Genomic DNA, 20,873 nt, shown 5'->3' with positions numbered 1-20,873 from the left:
CAGCCAAGAGAGATTTGGGAATATTTAGAAGAGCTGATGCCCTGAACTACTTTCTTAGATTAATTTCAATTCTTTACTTCCTCTACCCTGATTCTCTTTCATTTTTGGATTTCTTGTCTTCATTACCTTCTTTATTTGCCCCTTTGATGCTTAAACATTATTTGTAGCAAAGGTAAATAGTAGATGAGTTATTTGCCCAGCCTCGGACTCTGCGTATTCTTCTTCTGTTGAGGAATACTGAGAAAGTGTGACCCCTGCTGGCTTTGTGGGGTTGTTTTTTTTGTTTGTTTTTTTTTTTGACTTGATCTCAGCTCTGTCCCAAAGCAGTAATATTTAAACTAATATCTATAAGATTAATTTTAAAATAATCAAATAGAAATATAAGAGATCATCCTGTTTGGTGGTTTACAAGCTTAAAGTTTAGTTTTTAATATCAAAACTCTTCCTTCACCTGGAACCCTAATACGTGAATAAAATGGATAATGTTGGAGGGAGGAGACGGACTTGAGTGACAGGAAGCTGAGACCTACTGAGGTTAAATGACTTGCTCTAGACCGTATTAGCCATTCATCATATTTCCTTTCTCAGCTCCCCAGGTAGTGAAGCTCTCTAAGCATTTTGGTGTTTTCTCTAGAAGTTTCGCCCTCCTCTGCAGCACGGAGTTATTCAGGTTGAGTCTAAATGTCCATCTTTAAGAGTCTTAAGGCGAAGAGTCCTCACTGAAGAGCTAGATGGTTGAACTGGATCCTCTGCAATGGGAGGGTCAATAAGTGGTCCTGGGAACTGCACGCTCATTGTTAGGGATCACATCTCAGATTTTATATAAATTTGCAAGTGGGCCCATCTTAACACTCCCCTGTCCCTATTTGAGGCTGATGTGGCACTGTGAACTAGGGTCATAGGTACAACTGTGCTGATGGGGACGAACTTGTGGCTTCAGGAGGGACCCAATTTTGAATAGAAGGAAACAGGCTTCCGCCTTACTCTCATTCTGTTTTAGGTGGAACATAATAAAGTACATCTTCTGAGTTATTCTTTTAAAAAAGGCATTGGGAGCCTTGCAGGTGTGTTAGAAAATACGTTATAAATAGGTGCCTTCATGTTGATTACAGCCTCTCTCTCACCTTGAACCAGCCTCCCCCTTCCCCGCTTCTTGTTTCTCCAGTCCTGAGCTTGGTGACGAGACGGGGGGGCAGATGCTAAGGGAAGGGTTGGGTTGAGTGTGGAGGGCAGAGCATCTGCAGCGTGCCTCCCTGCAGGCGTGGTGAACGATGGGGACCATCGTGTGCTCGCGCTGGTGCTCGTGAGTGTTACGGCCGTTTGCGCCAAGGCCTCCCACCTGTGCCGTGTTCTCTGTTTCAGCCCCGGCAACAACCGTACATCTTGCCTCCCATGCATGTCCAGTGTGGCGAACACTACTCGGAAACACACACTTCTCAAGGTAACTGGCTTGCCGCTGTCCCTTCTTAAGACGCAAAGTTGAGAACTGGTGATGGGTACTGAGACTTTTTTGGGGGGGTGACCGTGATGCTTTCATTTTAACTTTGTCATTGTCTGAATGGCAGCAGGCAACAGCTTGGATTTGTGAAAGGCGTAGAATATCATTTACCCCTGAGAGGAAAATTTCCCCAGAATTGACTCCAGAGGGACTTGGGGGAAGGCAGTGAGCAAGTTCCTTTCTCCTCTTCCTTCTTGTAAGTGGGACAGAGAGGAGAGTGACAGCTAAGCCCCACAGAATACTCTTCACCCTCCTTGTCAGTGTCAGAGAGCTTGTAACAGTCAAGCAGGTTTTCAAGGTGACAGAGAACACAGGCATCAGAATAATTGAGAGAAATACACATAAAATCTCAGCCCCTCATTTTTTTTTTTTTTTTTTTTTTGCGGTACGCGGGCCTCTCACTGTTGTGGCCTCTCCCGTTGCGGAGCACAGGCTCAGCGGCCATGGCCCACGGGCCCAGCCGCTCCGCGGCATGTGGGATCTTCCCGGGCCGGGGCACGAACCCTTGTCCCCTGCATCGGCAGGCGGACCCTCAACAACGGCGCCACCAGGGAAGCCCTCAGCCCCTCATTTTAACTCTCCTTTCCGATCTCTCCCACTGGCCCCTTTCTCAGTGCGCTTATTAAACTGTTTTATTCCTCTTTTTCTCCCTAAACACTCCCATGCAAAGTGTGTAAAAAAAACCCATTCCAATAATAATTATTCTGAGAATGAGCATTTATAGAGCAATTCCTCTCCTTAAGCACTTGTTCTGAGCACTTGCACTGTATTGTCTCATTTAATCCTCAAAATAGACCTAGGAGATACGTACTGTTATTATTTCCATTTGACAGATACAGAAACTGGGGTACAGAAAGGGTACTGGGAAGCTTGGATACGAAGATTGGTGTCCTGACTCTTGAGCCAGGCTCTGTAATCATTACACTAACTGTATCTCAAAAAAGGAATGGGATTAAACGTTGGATGTTGACAGTATGGTAATTGGATAATTTGTTTCTGGGTTATCATATGCTAGCTGCTTTGAATCTTTCTGCACTGTCTAAATGTGAGCATGGAGACTAAGATAATCAAGATGATGTAATTTAATAAAATACAACTTTTTATAAGCAGACTAGCAGAGTTACCCTGCTTCTATGGGAGGGCACCAAACCCCATTAAGGTGGATAAATGCAACACGTTCTCCTAGTTTTTCTTGCCTGTATCATCTCATCTGGTCTATGTTCCCACCCCTCCTCTTCAGGCAGCCAAGTGTTTTCAGTCACCTTTTCTGTTTTTTAATCTTTTCTGCCTTTGCTTTCTTCTACTCTGCTCATGCTTAAATCTATAGTGTAAAAAATGAATATACTTTGCCCACAGAAAAGTGTGTTGGCAAGAGGTTGCCTGCCTAGGGGTGTCTGTGTATGTGTGTGTTAAAGGAACACTGGATACCCAGAATGGGCCTTACTTTAGAAATCTGCTTTTTATCTCTTTAGGTACCTCTTTAAAGTATTATTAATTTTCATGTGAAACTGACCTCAGTGATGAAACCAACTCTAGAGGCGGGTTTTAGGCAGTGGCTAAAAAAACCTCCTGATTCTTATTTTGCCCTCCGTTGGTTGCCGATCAGAATGAAGCAGCCACGCATGCTGACATCCTGACTGTGTTATTTGCCTCGTGCCTTGACGGATGCTCGGCAGTCCCTCAGATACAGGGAGTTTTCCCACTGCAGTCAGGAAGATCAGCTCCCAGTACTCAGTAATTTCAAATCTATTGCCCTATTAAAGTTCTTGACTTCCTGACCCAAACATCCAGTTCTGTCGCTGAGCCGTGAACAAGGGGACAGGTCTCCCAATGTGAGGGCCATTGTTGGTGCCTGACTTAAAAGCTCGTGGCCAAATCGAGAACTTAACCCAGGTGATAACGGTTCCGTATGTGCATAGTTTTCTTTGTTTAGATTCACTTTTTCTTTTTAGCGTCCTTTAAAATGTTCCTTCCATATGTTGGCATCTTGCCCAAGAAATTACCAGTTTTTCCATGGAATATGTGGGTGGAGACCATGGGATTTCCCTTTTTATGACTTCTGTAAGTGTGAGGATGAACTTGATTGAAGCAGGATGGTGTGGACGTTCACGTGCCTCTGTGTGACTTCTTGCAGACAGCATCTTCCATGGGAATGAAGAAGCCTTGTATTGCAACTCGCACAACAGCCTGGACTTAAGTTATATAAATGGCACCGTCACCAATGGCAGTGTGTGTAGCATTCACAGCGTCAACTCCCTCAGTTGCTCCCAAAGCTTCATCCAGGCGTCTCCCGTGTCCTCCAACCTCAGCATCCCTGGGAGTGACATCATGCGGGCTGACTACATCCCGAGCCACCGGCACAGCGCCATCATCGTGCCATCCTACCGGCCGACCCCCGATTATGAGACAGTCATGCGGCAGATGAAGAGGGGGGTCGTGCACACGGACAGCCAGAGCCAGTCCCTGCGAAACCTCAACATCATCAACACCCACGCCTACAACCAGCCAGAGGATCTGGTGTACAGCCAGCCCGAGATGCGGGAGAGGCACCCCTACACTGTCCCTTATGGGCCCCAGGGGGGCTACGGTAACAAACTGGTCAGTCCATCGGACCAGATCAACCCGAAGAATACCACGGTGCCAAGCAAGCCCGGGGCAAGCGCCATCTCACACACGGTGAGCACCCCGGAGTTGGCCAACATGCAGCTCCAGGGCACCTATAACTACAACACGGCCCACATGCTCAAAAACTATCTCTTCCGGCCACCACCCCCCTACCCACGGCCCCGCCCCGCCACCAGCACCCCGGACCTCGCCAGCCACCGCCACAAGTACGTCAGCGGCAGTAGCCCCGACTTGGTGACTCGCAAAGTGCAGCTGTCCGTGAAGACCTTCCAGGAGGACAGCTCCCCGGTGGTGCATCAGTCTCTCCAGGAGGTGAGCGAGCCCCTCACGACCACCAAGCACCATGGCACGGTGCACAAGCGCCACAGCCTGGAGGTGATGAGCAGCATGGTGCGGGGCATGGAAGCCATGACCTTGAAGTCGCTAAACATCCCCATGGCCCGCCGCAACACTCTGCGAGAGCCGGGGCCACCCGAGGAGGTGCCGGGGAGCCACGAGGTCCCCCAGCTTCCCGAGTATCACCACAGGAAGACTTTCTCGGATGCCACGATGCTGATCCACAGCAGTGAGAGCGAGGAGGAAGAAGAGGAGTCTCCGGAACCGGTGCCCCAGATCCCCATGCTCCGCGAGAAGATGGAGTACAGCGCCCAGCTACAGGCCGCCTTAGCCCGCATTCCAAACAAGCCCCCACCCGAGTACCCCGGACCCAGGAAAAGTGTGAGCAACGGGGCGCTGGGGCAAGACCAGGTGTGCCTTCCTCCCGCCATCGCCAGGGCCAGGGTCCTGAGGCAGGGGCCAGCCAAGGCCATCAGTATCTCCCGGGCTGACCAGATGGCCATCAACGGGTCCTCTCTTGGTCCATCCATCTCAGAGCCCGACCTGACAAGTGTGAAGGAGCGGGTCAAGAAAGAGCCTGTGAAGGAGAGACCTGTGTCTGAAATGTTCTCCCTGGAGGACAGCATTATAGAAAGAGAGATGATGATCCGGGTAAGTGGCTTCCTCTCCCAGGGCATCTTTCGAGGGACAGTTAAACGGGCTGATTTCCACCCTCTCCCGCAGCCCCCTCTGCTCCTTTTCCATGATTTAGACATACATCCTCTGGGCACTGAAGAAAGCGCAAGCCTTATTCAGGGAATGTGGTAGGGATTTAAAAATCACTTGGCATATAAACAAGGTAGTGTTTCATTTCACAGAACTTTGTTTTCGCATAAACCTTCCATTCTCATTCATGGCTCCTCATAGGTGTGCTTGGTGCAAAGTGCTGTGAGAGAGTCAGGATCTTACAGGTCGGTGGTGTTGAGATTGGTGTCTGGGCCAGCATTTGCTCTTTATTCAGGGTCAGACTTCCCATTGCATGAGCTGCCAGGAGCTCACCTTCCTCCATCTCCTGGTACTTTGGTTTTTCCAGGGGAAAGCATTCCCCACCCCCCCCAATTAGATATTAAAAGAGCAGCATCCCTTCAGAGCACAGCTTTCTGTGTAGATCTAGATGTCAGGATCGTTCATCAATATTGTCCATGACGTATCCAGCTTTATGTTCAAATCTTCTTTCGAGAGATGTTTAACACAAATCCAAGAGAATAACGATAAACCCAGAAGTTTACCGTTGAGCTTCCATTAACCATTCTTATTCTATCAAGAATTCACACATGCGTATTTATACACACGCCACACTTGTCCTGGAAGTATTCACTCCCTTAAAAAGTTTAAAAATCCTCTCAATGTAACCATTCAAACCTAGACTGACTTCTCCTCTGCATGTACCACAGCTGAACTATAAGGTAGCCGGGGCTTATTTTAGGAACTCCAGAGCAGTTGTAACTTAAAATGGGCTTTGATGGAGTTCATTAGACTTTCTTCATTTATAAGTCTCCCAGGCCTCCAGAGGGAATTAACCTGTAAAGAGCCGAAGTTTTAAGGAAGCCAAGTCCCTCGGTTTAGGAGTCTAGTCCATAGCAACGTCCCTACTTTAGACAAACCTTAAGAACATCCTTAGCCTCACGGTTTTGGCCATCCGTGGAGTATTGCTAAGAAGTTGGTACAGGCGTAACTTTTTCCACCTAGAGGGAAATTGTGAAAGTTGTGCTGTGCCTGTGGGAAATAAGACCGTCGGGCTGAGATGCGGGGCTAGGTGCCTTGGCGGGGGAGCTTTTTCCTGGGGATGGAATGAGATGCTGGAATGAGATGCGAGGCTGGGTGCCTGGGGTGAGAGCTTTCTGAGTTTGGGAAAAGTAATCACTGGTAGGAAGGGATTTTCAGCACTTCTTGGCCTCACACCCCTAGAACACAACTCAGTATCAAGAACCCATCAATCTAAGCATTCAGCTGCTGCCTGCATGGTCCCCTAGCCTCACTTAGGTCATATTCATTCTCTTCTCTTGTTACCTGTATTAAACAAAAGCCTGTAGCCAAATTCATGGCACTGGTTCCCTACATAGTGCTTCAGGCATTATCACAAAGGAGCAAGGGCCTTTTCCACTGTTTCCACGTGTCCTCCCATCCCATCCATTGGGTAAGAGCGAATAGCCAATTTTACCCCTTAACTAGTTCAGGAACATCATTACCCCAGCCCTATGTCATTTTCCCTGATTTTTTTTTTTAAATGTGTACCTTCTTCTTTGTTTTTTTTAATTTTAACAAACGTTTATTTCTTGGCTATGCCTTGTAGGATGTGGGTTCTTAGTTCCTCGACCAGCAGCTAAGATCCTGGTCCCATGCATTGGAAGCATGGAGTCTTAACCACTGGACCACCAGGGAAGTCCCTTCTCTGATTTTTTCCCAAGTCCTACACACTTGTGAGCTCAAGGGCTGCCACCCTTGGCTGGTGTCCCAACCTCAGAGTAGGACTTGGAGGGTCTTCAGTGAGCCAGACAAGGTGGTGACCACCACTGGCACTGATGCTTGGGATGGGTCTCTATTGTCTTTATGAAGAAACTCACCCCAATGACCTCCCCACATCTCAGATGACTGTCTGTCCCCCGCCACCATGGGTAGCCTTTGCCTGGCTTGTTAGGCATGGCTAAGAAGAGAAGGCCGTCAGGGCCTCCCTAGGATAAGAAAATGAGAAAATGTAACCGAATAGGAACTGGAGGGAGACAGCTATGGTGAGAATTTGCCCTGCAGGCAAGTCTCTCCCTCCAGTTCTGGAGGTGCTTATCCATTTGATGGATAGTTCAGGCCTGTTGTCTTGATAGCTTCTCCTGTCTCCTACTGCTGCCTGGAAGACATTTCACTGTCTTTTAGTCACCTAACCCCAAATCAGGTACTGGGAAGAGAAAAGGCCAAATCAGATCTTTGAATTAATTATTTTTGATCTCTGGTAATAAGCTGATAGGATAAGTAAGGAGGAGCCAAGAGAGATAGGTTATCCCTGGGGTTTCAGTTTTCATTAGGTAAGTAGTAATCCTTTCCCAAGAAAGACAAATAGGTTTCTTTGGGCTTTTGGGCCCAGTTGGGGTTACGTTATGGTGCAGGTGGGAAGGAAGCAGAAGGACTGTTGGGAAGACCTCAGGACCATTTATTTAAAAAAATTTGCTGTCTTAAAACTTTGCGGAGGAGTAAAACATTCTCAACTAAAAGAGATAATGGGGGGAAAATTCTCCCTCACAAAAACAAACTAATAAGCAAGTAAACTAACACCTCCCCCCCCCCCCCCCCCCCCCACACACCAGCACATTTAAATCCAAAACTTTCAAAATCTGTCCGGGGTTGAGAAACCAGGGCCATTCTTAAGAATATTATAGCTTTGGGACCTTTCTCACTTTCTCACAGTTAATCTTCCTCTGAGATGCTCCTTTTGTTTGTCTGATGGGTCAGCCCTGTCACTGGACCAAGCATCTTATTGACAGAATCACTCACAAAGGCCAGGGCTCCATTCTTTTTTTTTTTTTTTAACTTTATTGAAGTATAGTTGATTTACAATGTTGTGCTTAATTTCTGCTGTACAGCAAAGTGTCTCGTAATATTTATATACATATATATTCTTTTTCATTATGGTTTATCCCAGGATATTGGATATAGTTCCCAAGGCTCCATTCTGACTGTAGGTGGCATTGAGGGGATGCATGTAGGGGTGTAATGCCATCCCCTTACACCCACAATTAGAATAATCTGCACCGTGGCTCCGTCAAGATACTTCTCTGGGGAGTAGATTTCTAAATGACAGACTAAGAAAAAGAATACCTAAAGGTTTGAAAAAAGAAAACAGGAATAAGATGACCCCTTCATCTGTGGCAACCAAAGGAACCTGCAAATTGGTTTCCCTTTCGTGTGGATCAAAATCATAAACTCTGTAAAACTCATCTGTTTCTATGCTTTATGAAGTCTCTCTGTGCTTTTGTCTTCTAAGACAAGATTATTTGGTGGGAAATGCTCCCATTGTCTTGACTGAAATGAGTAAATGGAGGTTTGTTGGTACCTCAATCAGTTTAGAGGGCGTGAGGAAGCACAGCCATAGACCAAGTAACAGGAGCCCCGACTGATCCAGTTTCAGTGTCTGTGCAGGTGAGATAGAGAGGAGTTGCAAAGCCACAAACAAGGGCCAGGTGTTAACAACCGAACCTTCCGCTAAGTGCTCTGCTGGGCCCCTAGATCCGTGTTCTCCCGTGGCTCAGTCACCGCTGCTCCACCATGGTCCCTGGGAGCCATGGTGTCCATTCCTGTGGGTCTTCTGGATGAAGCATGAAGGGTGCTGCTGGGTAGGTCATCTCAGGTGGCCCCAGGCTGTGGTATTAGTGACTTTGCTAAAACCACAGCAGCTCTCATTTTGGGGATGATATCCCGGGGACCAGAGAGAGTCAATACAGGATTAACACCCTCCAGTCTTGAGCCCCTCTGAATGGAAACTTGGGAAGGTTTTTGTCTATTTATGTATGTATCCAACCTCTTAAGAATGCAACAAACAGTTTTTATAAGGTTTTTACTGTTTAATCTGTATAAAAGGTGCATCATTGTGATTAAGTTTGATTATTCATGAATCTCTGTTTCTCTTTTCCTTGTCCTGTCTTCCTTCAGCCCTTATCTTCCTAAAGTGTCTCGTGTACACTGTTTTCTTGTGAGCCCCGAGGCAGGATGTATTTGTGTGGAGTCTTTGCTCTTGTTTGTTTGTTCGTTCATTCCTCTATTTTAAATAAAAGCTCAGGAGGCCTGGAGGAACCAGCTTCCTCCAGCACAGTGGGAATAATGGGAAGACTGTGTTTGAATTTGCCCTGCTAATGGTGACTGTCTGCATTCCTTGGCTGGGGAGTTACAGATTTGGGGAGATTAAAACACATTCCAGCATTCTCCTGGTATTACACACAATGAGAACATGCCTTTTCTTGCCGCAAGAATCTAGAGAAGCAGAAGATGGCAGGCCTGGAGGCACAGAAGAGGCCACTGATGTTGGCAGCCTTGAACGGACTCTCGGTTGCTCGGGGCTCGGGGCGGGAAGAAAGTCGCGTTGATGCCACCCGAGTTCCCATGGATGAGAGGGTAAGCGCTGGGCTTGTCAAACATGTGACTCATTCTCTGTGGTCTTAGGATTCCAACGCTTTCTCCTCGCCCAGACATGCCAGCACGAAGGCGTGTTTGACGAATTCATTCTTCAATTTGAAGCTTAGCAAGACCTGGTCTGTGCTGTATTAAATTGATCCTTTTCAACATCTCATGTTTCTTTGTCAGGTTGGTGCCATGACGACCCCTAAAGACACCAGCCCTTACCTAGCTGTGTGGCCTTGGTCAAGTCATTCAATTTCTCTGGGCCTGTGTCTTTATGTTTTTTGCAAAATGAAGAAGTTAAGCGGTTGCTGTAGCTCTCAATTTCTGTGATTTTTGTGAACAAATACCCTTTACTAGGGAGTGATTCTTTTACCCACGCATTTATAGAATTCTTTAATACACTGGCCCCTTGTTTGGCTATAACATATGGCTGATTTATCATTGTTAGGGTAATGCATTGTGGGAAAAGTAACCAGAAGTTGCGTGGTAGTGTTTCAGAGGTGAAGAAACACGTTCTTTTAGTTCCTGAAATTGCTGTCAGGTTAAGAAACGGGTCATGTAAATGTAATAGAGTGCTTTACAATAAGATTAGGGTTTTAGGTTTTGCCAGCATGTATGAAGTATTAGCATGCTCTTAGAGCCAGAAGGGTCTTTAGAGGGATCATTTAATCTAATTAATACCATGTTTTGTTATTAGTAGCTTGACCGTGGGAAAAATAAAAGATGGGGCGTCTAATCCTCACGACTAGAGGACTGTAGACCAGTATCATCTTAAAATTTAGCTAAGAACAGCTGTGTAAGTGGAGGGAAGGACGTCTGGGTAATTAAGATGAACAATCTCCTTATCACTAGAACTTTAAACAGAGGTGATAATAACGAAAATACTAATTTTGAATTTCAACTCTTGCCTGGTCTGGCAGATTCGTTCTGTTTAAGGTATGAGTGAGAAGGAAATTGGTTATTGGACAAGAGATACGAGCAATATGGTCGGTAATGAGACCAAATAATCAAATATTAGTTGTCCATCTTGAAACTACTTATTAACACTGTCACTGTAAATATTCGAAGAAATCTGGTGGTTTGGTTGGAGTGTTTGAATAAGATAATTCAGAGAGCTGGAGATCAATTTCTGTTGCAGTTCAGAACCCTGAAGAAGAAGCTCGAAGAGGGGATGGTGTTCACAGAATATGAGCAGATTCCAAAGAAAAAGGCAAATGGCGTTTTCAGCACAGCAGCTCTGCCAGAAAATGCTGAGCGCAGCCGTATCCGGGAGGTCGTCCCCTACGAGGAGAACCGCGTAGAGCTCATACCGACCAAAGAAAACAACACAGGCTACATTAACGCCTCCCACATCAAGGTAAGAAGTTGGGGGGTGGAGAGGGGCGTGTTGGGAAGGCTGGCTGAAGATTGCTGGGTTAACGGTAAAAGGGCAGGGAGGAGAACACATACGGGCTGCCACTGTGCATCTTGGCTTGTCCCCAAACCCCAAGGGAGTGTTTTTGAACTCCTGTGCTTTTCTTAGTCAACTGGAAGGCCATGCCTATCACTGCACAGAGAGAAGGAAGCCCAGCGGCCTCAGGGAAGAAAAACCTCAGGTCAGCTATTTCTGAAGCTGGCTCATTACAGAGGGTTTAACTTCTTCTTCTCTCTGTGTGTTGTAACTCTCCCGGAAACTCACAGGGAAGGCTGAGGATTAGCCCTTTCGGTGCGTAAGGTGCGGATGACGGAGAATTTGGAAATCACAGGCATTATGTTTCTGTCACTGGAGTTATGATGTTCAAGAGCAACAGAAACTTAACTGTTTCTCCCTTGTAATACTACTGGTTAGGCATTTTAGAGCTGAAGTCCCAAATTTGCATGATGTTTAGAAGAGTGGGCTAATTTCAACATAAGCCAAAACGGTGTGGTTGATAATGAATCTTGCAAAATGTGCCACCATTATTCAGTGCATTTGGGTCATTAAATGTTTGTTACTATTTCAAATACTCCAAATCTTCATATCTCAGTATTTCATAGACTTTAAAATTGGTCAGCTTAGCTTTACTTCAGTTAGAATTTAGAGTTATGGATACATGTGTGCATGCAGTGAAGTGTTTCCTAAATAGCTTACCTTCCTCAGGGCTCCTAATGACAGAACACATTTGTTTAGAACGTCACCATTTGCTCTGACCTCTGAAGTAGGGGAATTATCTGTGTACTAATGTGAATTGAATTAGTATAATTGTTAACAGTTGTTACAGGACGCTTTTCAAAACAATACAAGGTTCAGATTCCTAGTCTGCTGTGATCAATAACCTTAGAAAATCTGTGTCTGGCATTATTTCCTTTCGTCATTGGACTTTTCAACTGTAGCCAAATTATAGGTAGGTTCCTTTGAGCCTTTAAAATACAGCCAGATGTCTGGCCTATGTATCAGTTCTAATGGTTTTGATACAGAATATGGGAAGTGTACCATGGTTGGGTGTAGTGTTTTTGTTCACCCAGCATAGATAACCACATATATTTTTTAAGTGTCAGAAAGTCCTGTCCAAGGAAATAGGATGGCGTCAACTCTCATGGATCATATTGTGTATTCTACTCTTATTTTTCAGAGTGAGAACTCTCAAAACAATGAAACAGTAAAAAACTGAGCCCCAGGAAACTCTGAAGGAAACTGACGGTGGTGAATTTCATGGGCTTAGTTTAAATAACGAAACAATGACCAAAATAATGCATGCAAAGATGCAGATCACACGGCTGCATCTTGCTAGACTGTCTGAGAAAATCTTCCACAGCTGCAATATACTGTCTTCTTCTTTTGGCCAGAACGCCTCCCCCATTTTCCATCTGCTCTCTGGAAAAAGCTGTCAGTCTGCATGCACTGTGCCCAGTGGGTGTTCTTAACATCCCTTCCATCCCTTCCTCCATATTCTCTGAGGCCCACATTTCATCTTGTGGATCTGGGTTAGACACGGGTGTGTTTAATAGACCCAGAGAGCTTGCAAGAACTTGTCCTTGTGTTTTTGGAGTAGAGTTATATGTCTTGCCAATGTTTTCTCCCTGGGTTCCAAGCAGCCGTGAACACAGAACAGAGATTTATTTGCTCCAGACGTGGAATCACATCTGTGAAATCTACCTCAGTAGCTTTGGTGGTTGTGTTTTTAATGCAGTTTTTAATACCCTCCTGTCAATACTCGGGAATACGCTGAAAGGCCCTAGGCAGCAGCATACTCTGGAAGTATTTATGGCTCCTATATTGTAGGGTGCCAGAGAGGCTAATGTTTAAAATCACAGTTCCACAGATAAGCCAAACTCCTAGCCAGCCGGCCAGCAAATATATGAGTGTTATCTCCCACCGGTACTCGGAAAATGGATTTTGCTTGCCAGCTTTGACCTAAACATGCCTTGTGTAACGAGACAATAACTGACATTGTTTTTGTATGAATCAAGTTAGTGTATAGTTTCATAAAATAAATGAGAGAAAAAGTTTCAAAAAGTGATCACTTCATTGCCCCTAGCACCATCTTGAGATCCCCACTGGTGAATGTGTAAGGGAGCCTGACTTGGCAGTATCAAGGCACAGGAATGGAGGCAAACCCAGAAAGAATCTCTCCAAAGGCCACCATTTCACCCTGATGGCATGAGCTTTCACACTTGAGGCATGACTTTTTATTGATGCGTCTCTGCTGCTAATATTTATAGCTGCAGAATTATCCTCCCAAGATCACCCTGAGCTGTGTGGGGTAATGATTTTATTATCCAAAATCATCTCATGACTCCAAAGTTCAGTTGGATGCTGTGGTATTGTACGAGGGGAAGGTGATGATAAAATATCATGTACTGTTGGCTTAAGTACATGCACGATACCTCTGCTGTATGTGGTACAGAGTAGCGGGTACAACAGAGGTTTAGGATACACTTCATAACCAGGGCAGTGGTAGAAAGACATTGCTCCCAGAGGGGTGTTATTTCATGGTAGATTTTTCTATTATTTAAAAGGATGTCATGGAGTACTGTGTCTCAGACTGTGGACTGCAATATGGTAGTGGTATATGAAATCAATTTAGTAGTCGGGAGCAGTTTGGGGTTTTTTTGTTTTGTTTTCTTTTGTTTTTTAATGGAATAGACTAGAAAAAGGAGAAGAGAATGGCAATTACCAGTACACTGCACATTGGAAACATAACTATTATTTCTGTAACAAGTTGTTAGGTTATATACATATATTCATGTAATATTGTATATGTGGGTATATATATATATATGTTTTATATATATGTTTTTAATATGCACTGGTTTGTACATAATTACTGTGGGTTGTAGGCCAAAAATGATGAGGTATATTGTAATAAGCTTGAGTGGCAAAAAGTATTTTCACGTGAGCATGGTTGTCACTAGCTGTCCATGGTGTCAGGGCTTTTGATGATAGCACTAACACATTTGGCCTAAAAATATTATTCAGGGTTTTCAAGTGGCTACAAAAGGACCCGTGGTCAGCATGTAACTCTGTCCTGGATTTGGGGTTTATTAACTAATGCTTGCCTTGGTTTCCAGGTGGTGGTTGGTGGGGCAGAATGGCACTACATCGCCACTCAGGGGCCTCTGCCACACACATGCCATGACTTCTGGCAGATGGTGTGGGAGCAGGGAGCGAATGTGATCGCCATGGTCACCGCAGAGGAGGTAAGGGGGAACGGCCATACAGCCATCTGTCCCGGCGGGGGCGGGGGGCAGAAGATGGGCTTTGTGTCTACGACTTTGCTGCCTCATCCTCCTTCCGGCAGCACCATTTCTCTGCAAATCCTTTTCTCTCTGACGTGCATCTCTTTCCTTTCCTTACTTGCATATAGGTTTGTTTTGTTTCCCAAAGATAATTTATTGTTATGCCCCATTTTTATCCAGCTCTTAACTCTTTTCCTTGGATCACCATGAACTAAAATTAAACAAACAAAAAAAAAGAACCAAACTTCAGTTCAGCCAGCTCACTTCTGTGTGCCAAACAAAGCAATGATCTTTCCGCTGGAGTTTGAGAACTTTGGGGCTGCTCTGGGTAAATCGGCATATATTCCCAACCCCGGGCGTGGCCGGCTCCCATGCCCTCCTGCTTATCAGCTGAAAAGAGACCAGAGCTGTTGTTCCTGTAGAGGCCTCTTTCTTTGGGGAGAGAAAAAAAAAATCTTTTTCTTCCTTTGCCAAGTCAAACATAGTTTTTCCCTTGTAACTAGAGAAGTCTACGTGATGTTCCAAAAACTGGCATATACCCCCATTCCATCTAGCAGTTCGCTTGGAGCTTGCTGTCTTTGGGGGAAGACGTTTTGGGTTTCTTCTCTTGTCACAGTCTCGATTTTTTAATTTTATTTTAACCACTTCCCTTTGTTCCTTTCATTAAATTTTAACTTATGTTTTGAAGTCATTTAAGGAAAAAGAGTTTTCTGTTCGTTTGTTTGTTTGTTTTTTACCGTATGTATGGTATTGCATATCCCTTTCCTAACAACTTTAAAAGGATGGGGAGCAGAAAGAACTGGAAACAAAAAAAGTCATGTTCCCTTCATTAACTCTTCTGAGCAGATGCTTTCCAGAACAGCCCATTAGAAGGTAGTGATGAAAGACTTTGGTCTCTTTCAGGCCAGCTGTACTTCTCTAGGCTGACCTTCTGTCCCACCTTCCCGCAAAGAGTAAATGTTCCTGAAAATCTCTAGTTTTATAACTTTATCGAATTACATCCTTGGGAGGGATTCATTCAACTTAAAACAGTGTACTTACCATCTGTGCTGACCCCAGGGTAAACACAACAGGCATGACCCTTGTCCCCAGGGAGCTTACATCCCAGCGGGATTTACAGTAAAAAGTGAACAAAGTCAGCTCAGATAGTGGTAAGTGCCATGGAAAAAAAATGAAACCAGTAATGGAATGGAGGGTGACTGTGGGGCTACTTTAGATTAGACTGCAGCCCGGGGCCCTCTGAGGAGGTTGCATTTGAGCTAAAACCTGAGTGACAAGAAGGGACCAGTCTTAGGAACAAAATCCAGTGATCTGTGAGGCAGCCAGAGACTTACCGTCTTTTGAAATCTGTAATTGATGTAGGTACTCAGCAGTTACGTAAATTAAAGGCCTCAGATAAACCTTTCACAGGATGGTTAAATAAAAGAGGCAGGTGTGCTTCAAATTTAAGAAGACTCAATTCAACCCAAAGAACCAGGGCAAGATTACTTGTATCACCCAAAGCTGTATTGCTTTGTGAGCAGGCAGCCTTCACTTGCCACTCATTCCCCCAGCTCCGTGCGCTGGGCATTTCTCCTCTCGCACCACCCCCTTCCGCTGGGTCCCCTTCTAAGCTGCCATCTCTTCCACCCCCGCTCCCACTCCTATGATATCAAAACTGTGCAAAACTTTAAAATAGACCCCATTTTGTAAATGGTTGAGAATGCATACCCCCAGAAAAGATTATAAAATTAAGGGAGAGAGAAGAGGGGTAAAGCCAGTTTTCCTCTGCTTCAGTTGTCAGTGGAACTAAAACAAATGGGTCAGGCTGAAAAAAATGTGAGATTGACACTAGATGATAAAGACAGTGTCAGTGGCTGGTGGGGTGTAACAGAGAGAGCCCAGGGCCGAGCATCCGACGTGAGAAGCGTGACCTAGAACGATTACTGGGATCTGTCACTCCTCTGCTTAAGGTCACTTCATCACCTTTGGATGGCTTCCCACTGACCGTGGGGTGAAATCCAAATGCCCTACCGTGGACCAGGAGGCCTTCTAACCTCCTCTCTGGCGTCCACACTGAAGACCTTTCTGTTTCTTGAACACACCTAGCTTGTTCCCGCCTCTGGTCTTCACCCTGGCTCTTCTCTCTAACATTCAACTGCAGCCCAGTTGTGAATCTTCAAATTTTTCCATTGATATAACTGTGTGGTAAATCTTATTATTGGTGTTAGCTAAAATGTATGGGTATCTACTCTGGGATAGACACTGCATGATGCTACTGAGTCAGTGCCTTAGAAGCCATTCAAGTTTTCCGCTGTCCTTAGATTTTAAGATTAAGAGGATAAGAGCTTCCCCTGACTCAGGTCCAATTTTGCTTCTGTGTCTGATTCAGGAAGGCGGACGAACCAAGAGCCACCGATATTGGCCCAAACTGGGTTCCAAGCACAGCTCAGCCACCTATGGCAAGTTCAAGGTCACCACAAAATTCCGAACAGATTCCGGTTGCTATGCAACCACAGGCTTGAAGGTCAAGCACCTTTTGTCTGGGCAGGAAAGGACAGTGTGGCATTTGCAATATACTGATTGGCCAGATCACGGCTGCCCAGAGGATGTCCAAGGATTTTTGTGTAAGTCTTTTCTTCCCTGTCGGGGTTTTACCAACAGTAATGGTCTTATCAGTTGGAGGTGAAATGGAAAGAGAGTCTACTTTCTCTTAAGTGGCAAAAGTATTTACAACATTCAATATATAATACTTCAGTAGTACGTGTAGAACAGAGAAGACTAATACATGGCATTTATCATATTCTCTTTACCATTTATGCAGATGAGCTAATGTGGTAAACTAATTGGTTCTACCTTGATTTAGACCTTTAGTATTCTGATACGTGTCACGTGTCTGAACCTTGAAAACATTATGCTAAATAAAATAAACCAGACACAAAAAGACAAATGTTGTGTGATTCCACTTACGTGAGTTATCCAAAATAGGCAACTTCATAGAGATAGAAAGTATAATAGAGGTTACCAGGGGCAAGGGGGAAGGGGAATAGGAAGTTACTGTTTGATGGATAGAAAGTTTCTGTTTGGGACCATGAAAAATTTCTAGAAGTGGATAGTGGTGATGCTTGCGAAACACTGTGAATATACTTAATGCCACTGTACACTTAATGTAATGTACACTAAAATGATTAAAATGGTAAATTTTATGCTATGTATATTTTACCACAACCAAAGAAAAAAGAAACACAAAGCAATAAAATATAGAAAAAACAACTTTAAAAGTTTCTCATGAAAATTTATATCTCGGAAGCCCTGTATTTCCTACAGCAGTAAATCCCAATTAGTAGTTTCTCATACCTACAATTAAACATACTAAGAATTATTGAAATCAACTTGTAGTATTTGAAACTATCATTTTTGGATTCATTAATTTATGTGTAGTTTTCAAGCTATGGTTATCTTAGAAACCAATTCATCCAGATTGTATGCAGTACTTTATTTGTAAGGCCAAAAACTGGGTGTGTGTCCACCAGTGCCAGGCACTGAATCGGGCTCTTAGAACGCAGAAATGAAGCAGTCTTTGTTTTAAAGGCTCTTGCGGTCTCATGACGAAGACAGGCCGGTGATCACAGTCTGGAGGTGAGATCTGATGCTTTTGGTGATGGCTGCAGTAGCCTCCTTCCCTTCCACAGAGTTGCCTAAACATCCTGCACTTGTGGGAAACCCTACTCTTTCCTCACCCAGCTAGGAAGGAGGCCTAAGGGTGCCCTGCAGATTTACTACACCTGCTATGTTGTTGACTCACCAGCTGGCAGAAGACCTATGGCCACAACAAAGGGAGGTTGGAGAATGTCAAAACCTTGATTTTTATTTTGATATTCATTTAGAGTAGGAGGGGTGGGGGAGAGAAGAGAGAATAGGTTTTCAAGTACCTAAAGTACCATTTCACAAGTTCCAACAGAAAGATTCTGATGCACACTTATTTATCAATGCAGCTATTTCATTTTTCATTAAAGTGATGATGGTTCTTAAGGAGTCGGACACTGAGAGTAAGAAAGATGATTGGAATCAAAGGATCTAGAATGAGATCTAGAGCAGGTTGGTGGCTGGCCTGAGGTCAAACAGTTACCTGCAGCTCAAAATATTAATGAGCACAGTGACCTTTGCAGAGCTTTCTTTCCTCATAACAGTGTTCTTTTTATTCCTTTCTGGTACTGTTTTGCTAATTGCTTTATTAGAAGCAAGACTCAGAAAATGGAAACAATAAAAGTAGATCCGTTTCATGACTGGCTAACAGATCTGATAAAAGGTTTTATGAGATGGTTAAAATTATAATCAAATCTTTTAAATCAGAACCAATTTAAGGACAGCCCGTCTAAATTACTGAAAAATATAGAGAATATTTTTAAACAGTGTTTATTAATTTACCTTTCTAAGAAACTCAGGGCAAGTGTGCTGAGCAGGGTCTTAGAAATGTTGGCTCTTTAGGTTTTTAAGAATTTTAGGAGATTTTTGTTTGTGTTTAAATGAGATTATTTGGATGCAGAGGAACTGGGTCAAACCGTCTTCCATAGGTCTTCACTGAGTTACACCTTAAGGAACTTTATTAATATGATTGCTGGAGAAAGAATCTGCTTAAATCTAATTTCTCTCTGTTTCATGAAATTCCCCTTGACGGTGGCATCAGCTTTATTGATCAATATTCCTTTTACTTCGCTCCTTAAATTTAGCACAAGAAAAACCTAGTCTCTTGTATGTGAACATTGCCTGCCGTCAGAAAATGTTATTGTCTAGTATCTTTTCCCCTTTGGAAAAAAAATTGTGAAAGGAATTCCATGCTCAGTATTTAGCTCATGTTGGTACCAATAGCAACTACCTTATCTAGTCACCTCAGATTGCCTTCCCTCTTTTGTTTTGTTCTATCTCATTTTACATTATTAGTGGTGGTGATGGTGATGGTAGTAAACGTTTATTTGGGTAAACTATTTCAGATTACTAATTAAATAAGGTTATAAAAGAAATTGGAGTTCTTAGTCATTGTGTGTAAACAGGTGCTTTTAAATTACGAGAATGGGGACTTCCCTGGTGGCGCGGTGGTTAAGAATCCACCTGCCAATGCAGGGGACCTTGGTTCGAGCCCTGGTCGGGGAAGATCCCCCATGCCTCAGAGCAACTAAGCCCGTGAGCCACAACTACTGAGCTTGCGCTCTAGAGCCCGCGAGCCGCAACTACTGAGCCCGCACGCCTAGAGCCCGTGCACCGCAAGGAAGAGAAGCCACCGCGGTGAGAAGCCCACGCACCGCAACAAAGAGTAGCCCCCTCTCGCGGCAACTAGAGAAAGCCCGCGCACAGCAACGAAGACCCAACACAGCCAAACATAAATTAATTATAAAAAATTATGAGAATGGTTTGAATGCTGTTTTCTCTTCAGCAATTTGAGTTTTTCTCCTCATTTGGTTTTACACTGCTGCACTGGGATGAGATTTTTCTGAGTATCAGGAACCTTCAAATCTGCTCCTCCCCTGAACTAGCTACTATAAAATCTCAGTTACTAATTGACTTTTTCCAGTTCTTGGATTGTTTGGGGATTACATTTATATACTTTTCCTTTTTTTCATGACCATTAAAAAAAATAGTCCTTATTAAGGCTTGGGTTGAGCAATTTTCAGTTTGTGCCCAGTTGGAGTGGTGAACAGTCTCCTGCACAGCCCTGTGGGGCTAAGCAGATGTTGACGGGGCACGTGGCACACACCCCACCCACATGTTGCCTCCAGGAAAGGGGGGTTATCTTGAGCTACTCACATAACCACATGGGATCCAAGCTGAAAACCAGGCTCCCCAAAGTCTATTTTATAATCTAAAAATGGAGTCAAGCCTCAGCTGACATTCACTCATTCAGTGAGGGGAAGGAAGAGAGGGCAGATGGACGCTCTTCCCACCAGAAATTGGCTCTGACAGGCGGGCATTTCAAGGGGACCTGGCTGGTGTCTGATCCCAGTCTGTTAACAGTAGGAATGGCTGTAAGTAATGTCGAGAATTATCTGCTTGGGGGACTTTGGGATTTGCAGAGGGGAAGACAGAATTTAATTTTTTAAAAAGAACTATTTAATTTAAAGAACAAATTCTCCCGTGGACTAATTGACTCCCAGCTGGTCCTTTCTGGATCCAGGACTGTAGAGTGGGTACCAGCCAAATAATTAGTGTCTTGTAAGTAGTGTAAATTATTGTCACTTAAAAAAAAAAAATTCACAGTTTTTTTTCCCCTCACTTGTATGCAAAGCGATGCAGGACATCAGTGACAAGATTTGCATGTTGTCTTGCAGCCTACTTGGAGGAGATCCAGTCGGTCCGTCGCCATACCAACAGCATGTTGGAAAGCACCAAGAACCAGCACCCCCCGATAGTGGTCCACTGCAGTGCTGGGGTGGGAAGGACTGGCGTGGTCATCCTTTCTGAGCTGATGATCTACTGCCTGGAGCATAATGAAGTAAGTCATTCTGGGCTTCTGAATCCTCCACCTTGGGGACCAATCTACACCGTGGCCAAACCTTCACCTGTACCCTTCTATTTCCACTGTTTAATTTCCTCTCCTGAT

General features: G+C 44.4%; 1 protein-coding gene across 10 annotated transcripts in view; it reads left to right on the top strand.

Annotated features, from left to right (window-relative positions):
- PTPN14 (protein tyrosine phosphatase non-receptor type 14) overlaps positions 1-20,873 on the top strand; it is a 189,796-nt gene that overhangs the window by 136,439 nt on the left and 32,484 nt on the right. For all 10 annotated transcript variants that reach the window (XR_003794562.1, XR_003794566.1, XR_003794567.1 and 7 more), the window contains 7 exons: positions 1,363-1,441; positions 3,633-5,110; positions 9,452-9,595; positions 10,740-10,958; positions 14,132-14,260; positions 16,671-16,905; positions 20,602-20,765. Coding sequence is in view for 3 of the 10 variants with exons in the window: in XM_029230104.1 (XP_029085937.1) it covers positions 1,363-1,441; positions 3,633-5,110; positions 9,452-9,595; positions 10,740-10,958; positions 14,132-14,260; positions 16,671-16,905; positions 20,602-20,765 (2,448 nt within the window). In the remaining 7 variants the exon portion in view is untranslated. The remainder of the gene's footprint in view (positions 1-1,362; positions 1,442-3,632; positions 5,111-9,451; positions 9,596-10,739; positions 10,959-14,131; positions 14,261-16,670; positions 16,906-20,601; positions 20,766-20,873) is intronic.

This window comes from Monodon monoceros, unplaced genomic scaffold (assembly GCF_005190385.1).
Source record: "Monodon monoceros isolate NGI ecotype Baffin Bay Population unplaced genomic scaffold, NGI_Narwhal_1 Super_Scaffold_18, whole genome shotgun sequence".
Classification (NCBI taxonomy): Eukaryota; Metazoa; Chordata; class Mammalia; order Artiodactyla; family Monodontidae; genus Monodon; species Monodon monoceros.
Note: the sequence above shows the minus strand (reverse complement) of the source record. Positions and strands in the feature narration are given on the sequence as shown.